The sequence below is a fragment of the Cibotium barometz genome, chromosome 18, assembly GCF_041138505.1.
Source record: "Cibotium barometz isolate CiBa-2024 chromosome 18, ASM4113850v1, whole genome shotgun sequence".
Classification (NCBI taxonomy): Eukaryota; Viridiplantae; Streptophyta; class Polypodiopsida; order Cyatheales; family Cibotiaceae; genus Cibotium; species Cibotium barometz.
In genome coordinates, this window is record NC_141063.1 from 23,320,962 (window position 1) to 23,326,234 (window position 5,273).

General features: G+C 43.7%; 1 protein-coding gene across 1 annotated transcript; it reads right to left on the reverse strand.

Moving 5' to 3' along the window:
• Positions 1-350: 350 nt before the first annotated feature.
• LOC147629088 (uncharacterized) lies at positions 351-3,715 on the reverse strand. Its single transcript, XM_086812335.1, has 2 exons — positions 3,416-3,715; positions 351-3,222 (listed from the first exon to the last, which is right to left on the reverse strand). Exon 2 carries the CDS (start codon positions 2,486-2,488, stop codon positions 512-514), a length of 1,977 nt encoding a protein of 658 aa, XP_086668461.1. The 5' UTR covers positions 2,489-3,222; positions 3,416-3,715; the 3' UTR covers positions 351-511.
• Positions 3,716-5,273: the final 1,558 nt, after the last annotated feature.

Sequence of the window (5,273 nt, forward strand, 5' to 3'; positions counted from 1 at the left end):
AACAAACGGTGGTTTTTTCACGATACTAGCTTGTTCAAAAATTTGCTTCTGCACCTCCTGTGACTTGAGTTCAACAAGTGCTAACTTGAAAGCTACGCATCTGGTGGGACCCTTAAGTCCATCTAAGGTCAAATCCCAATTGATGTTGATATCCACCACCATTCAACCAACATGTGGTCTGAGTTTGGAAATCCATCAGAATATACCATAGCGAGAGGTCAAATGCTAGAAGGACTTGAATATGTCCTACTTCTTACAAGATACATGCAGATGCCTCAAAGAGCAATACACTAATCAAGCTCCCTGTGCATCTGCAACAAAAGCAAAGAAATTTATCATGTAACACCAAATTTGATCTAATGTATGTCGTGTTATCGTCGAGTCCGACATCTCCACAAGGAGAATATCATACATCAATCATTGGAGCACAAAATGTTATCCAAATAATTGTAAATAAATCATAAGACACTCCTTAAAAGTTTGCACAGCAGAATGGTGCAATATCCCCCTGCTAGTAGTAACTGTGATGAAGTGAATGGGGTGCTGCCTGATAGAGCTCAAGATGCTGCATTGCCATTGAAAGCACTTCACTGACTGACTGTATCTGAGACACATTGGTGCGAGCAACAGTCTTGAGTGCTTTCAGTGTAGCAGTCTCACGAAAGACGTCACTGTTTCCCATATGCATTGCTAGATAGGAAAGTAAGATCAGTGCAGGCACTTGGACATCTTTGTCATCCAAAGTAACCAGCTGCAAAAGATGAGGAACTGCATCTGCATCCACAATGGTCTTGGAGTGCTCTAGATGCAAGAAGTTATCTGTGTGGGCAAATTTCTGAAGAGCTAGAGCTGCTTCTGCAGCCACCGCAGGCTCGGAATGGCTCAATTGGCGCACTAAGGGCTCAATTACCTTCGTCTCCCTTGCAGGAAAGGTTCGTGACAAGCATCCGATTGCTTTCAAGCATGGCACTTGTAAATCTGGTTCCCCATTTTCTATGACCCTCAGCAGCTGATCCACCACAGCTTTTGCAGCTGAGGAGTTTGTCTTGAAGGCAAACCGCCTCAACTCCACATCTCTCTCAGCTGCTCCTGCAATCTCCATAACTGCCATCACTGAGTTCCTCTGCACTTCTCGTGTCTCCTTTTCTATCAACTTTGCAAAACAGATGAGTGCTTTGGTGTCAGTAATCTTCCTGCTGTTTTTCACATTGTTCTCTGCCAGCTTCCAAAGAGCAGACGTAACCTGTACCTTGAGCTCTCTTTTGGTCTCTGGATCTTCATTCTCCCTCTCCTTTTTTAAGAGCTCCCGCCTTGAGAGCCCATGGAAGTAGTATGAGTCACTGAAGCCTCTAGAGTGGCGAATTTGCCTAGGTTTTAGCTCCTGAGATGAGACAATTTCCGGGCTTCTGCAAAGCCCATCCCATTGCCTATCAAAATAAAACTCAGAGTAAGTCGACTTGGTGTCCCACTGATCTTCCAGTCTTCCATTGTCTGACTTGATAGTTTTAATCTGAGCCCATCCTACTTTTCCCTCTAGAATAGAAGGATTCTTCAAATCCGTGCTGCTCCTCACATGCATTGTGTTGCTTCTGAAAGTCTTTTGAGCACTGCCATCAATGGTCTCAAAGACTAGGAGGGAGACCAGGGGCCTGATAATATTCTCTATGGAAAATGCACTCTGGGCATCGGGAGCTTGTGACACCATTTTGGATATGGCCCAAGCAACCTTTGCTTGCACTTTCATAGGCCCATCCTGTAGAATATGCACAAACACAGGAACTGCTCCTTGCTCATGTATCTGTTGCACACGTTCTTGATCGGCTGCTAGGGTTCCAAGAGCATTAGCAGCAGCAAGACGACAGCCGAGAGTAGTCCCTTCCTTCAGCAGCCTCAACAATGGTGTGACCCCTCCTTCCTCGATTATAAGCTTCCGATTCCGATCGTTATCAGCTGCTAAAGAGGCAAGATAACTCGCTCCCTCTTCTTTTTCTGCTGGGTTGCCCCCATGAACAAGAGCAATCTGCCCCCATACCCATGCAAGCATTGGATCAGTGCTTGCAATGGGAGGCAAACCCTCCATTCCTCCTCTCCTGCCCTCCTGACCATGTGCAGACACATTCAAAAGCCAGGTTACATCCCCGATTGAACTCTCCAACAAGCTGTTCACCTTGCGGAAATCTGCTGCAGAGATGATGGTGATCACTCTCTTCAGCACTCCAGTCCTCTTGCATTTCTTGACAAGAGTCAGGGCTTTGTCCAGTGACTTGGCCACCTCCACCATGATGCGCCGTGTCGGGCATTCATAGAGGTTGCTGCTGCCATGGCTGAAGAGGCAAGCTAAGGTTCGTAACAGATTGGCAAGCTTCTCTACCTTCTCATTAAGCTCTGTACAATCCTGCTTGAACGAATCAGCCTCCTCCACTGCCTTCCTCACAGTTTCTGTCAGCTGGATAGGATCTCCCAGGAGTTTTTCGATTTTCCCGTCCATAAACGGATGCACATTTGAAGGGAACAAGAGCAGATGGGGATGGTAGATGAGGGCCTAGGCTATAGGAGAAGCATGCATTCCTATCTATACATGCCGGTGATTCAAATGCAATGCAGGCACTTGCATTATCTAAATTGTTGTTAGCAATTTTCGGATCGAATCAACGACAGCTAAAGAGGTGGTTGAGGGGACAATTAGGCAAAAGAAAACTTAAAATCAAAGGCATGAAAACGGTGGGGAAACTGTAGTGATGAGTGATAAGGGAAACAAGTAAAGGGCAGGTAAAGTGTGAGCTCTATCTGGATCTATGCATGTGATGCAGTAAGAAACAACCATGGGTGAGAGTCAGGTGAGGAAGGTAGGCAGGAAAGTAAGGGGACTAGGTACGGTAGGTGTGGAGGGGGATAATGCCATGAGGAAGCTTGAAGCAAAGGAAGGAACTCAAACACGGTGGTGAAGAGAGATGTTAAAGCAAAGAGAGAACCCACAAGGAGAAAAGCAATGGAAAGCAATGTAGAGAGAGAGAGAGAGAGAGAGAGAGAGTCTTTTGGCACGCCTTGAGCACGTTCTCTCTCTCTCTCTCTCTCTCTCTCTCTCTCTCTCTCTCTCTCTCTCTCTCGATGGCTTCCTGCTTATGAATCAATTGTTTATAGAAGACTGTAAAAGCAGGCGCAGCTGCCTGGCACAGCTTCTGCTCTAGAAGCCGCCCCTTTACATCACGTCACTGTGTAGAGCTTCAGAATCACAAGAAACGGAACCCAATTCACGAATCTCTCTCTCTCTCTCTCTCTCTCTCTCTCTCTCTCTCTCCATACACACCAACACCCACACACATGTCTCACACACACATACACACAGAGAGAACTGTCACAAAATACAAACAATTTCAATAGGTCGTTGAATTTCAGAGAGGGCTTGCTTGCTTACCTGTTGCCCTCGAAGCGCAAAGTCCACGAACAACCCCACGTCCACTAATTAAATTTTTTAATTTTTTTAAAAGGGGGTTTCGATCTAATCGAGAGCCCACGTTGCCCCTGTTTCCTCTTTCACCAGCAAATGATAACAACTGTCTCTGCATCATTTACCAGCTACCAACCCAACAAGCAGTTCCCCTTTCAGTGGATCCCCTCCATTGCTCCAAAGCGCCCACGAGCCCACGCTCCCCCTGTGATTTCTTTCGTATATTTTTGTGCCATTTTTCACCTACCTACACCTTAGCGTCTTTTTCCTTGCCAAGGCTTTTTTGTTTTTTGTCTCCCACCTCCCCATCTATTATTGTCCCCAACATCTTGAGACACCCTCCCCCTTTACTTACTAGCTCTTTCATTGATCGTGTTTTTATTTTCTCAATGAGGGTTAATTTCTTTATCACCCATTTGGGTGTTTTTTTTGGGAGGTGGTGGAGGCGGGGGTTTTCAACTCACACCCGGATAGCAGGGCTCGAACGCCCTCCCATTAGGCTACCTCCTCCACCCCAGACACATTGACTCACGCTCGAATAGCAGGGCTCGAACGCCCTCCCACTAGGCTGCCTCCCCCACCCCATACTCATTGACTGTGGGGTGGGGGGGTTTTCAACTCACACTCAGATAGCAAGGCTCGAATACCCTTCCATTAGGCTACCTCCCCCACCCCTGACTCATTGACCGTGTCGCAGTGGCATCATCTATAAATGTCATTGACATAGATAATGCTACCTTTTCAACCTATGCTTTCCCCAATCATCTCCCACATGGAAACAAAGGACTGCCCACTCACCCACCACAACATATTATAAGTTTGTCTTTAAATTCAAAGTGTGGTTTATGTTGGTTTATATTCAAAATCAATGTGTGTGTGTGTGTGTGCGTGCCCAATTCTCAATAGCCTTAATGTACAACTAGTCTACCATATCACATATTGAAGATAAGTTAGTCTTTAAATTCAAAGTGTGGTTTATGTTGGTTTACGTTCAAAATTAATGTGCGTGTCTAATTCCATGCCATCAAAAAATGTTACCCTAAACAAGTCGCTACCATATTTATGTTTCGATGTTGTCATAAAGTTCTTGTTTCACGAGATGGAAGAACTCTCTATCCTCCCTAGAAGGCACTTCTAGAGGTTATTAACTATATTGAAGGCCAAAGTAGCTTGCCATCTCTGTCATACTTGCATTTTCAGCATCCAAAATTGCAACATTATGTAAAGCAAACAAATGTAGATGAGAAAAACGTAATTGAATTCATCATGATAAATTCAAAAATGCGTTAAGATTTTTACTTTCTAATACTAAATACTATCCATACTATAGTTTAAGCGTATGATACTATTGGTGCAATGGAGCAATATATAATGATAATATAACCTCTCTCTCTCTCTCTCTCTCTCTCTCTCTCTCTCTCTCTCTCTCTCTCTCTCTACCACAACAAGTGATTTCAAATGCCTCAACCCCAAATTATATGCCAAACCATTGTGATGTAAGATTGGTTTACTTTTGCAAAGCCTACATCACTTTTGCATCTAAATGGCATGAACATGTAAGGTAGAGATAAATAGTTAAGTACATATAAATGGCATGAACATGCAAGGTAGAGATAAATAAATATCATTGAAGAAAGTAAAGTCCTTAAGGACATTAAAAAATGAAATCTCTTAAGTCAACCAAAACACATGTTGAAATGTATAATTTTTAAAATAAAAATGTAAATGTTTGGATTAAATCCAAAACATCCATCTAATAAGAGTATAAAATATTAAAATTCAAAGAAGTGAAAGAGGTGCTATGAGAGAAGTTATTTGTTATTAT

What these genes read in the sequence shown, in the direction of transcription:
- LOC147629088 (XM_086812335.1), bottom strand. Translation starts at nt 2,488, where the DNA reads ATGGACGGGAAAATCGAAAAACTCCTGGGAGATCCTATCCAGCTGACA.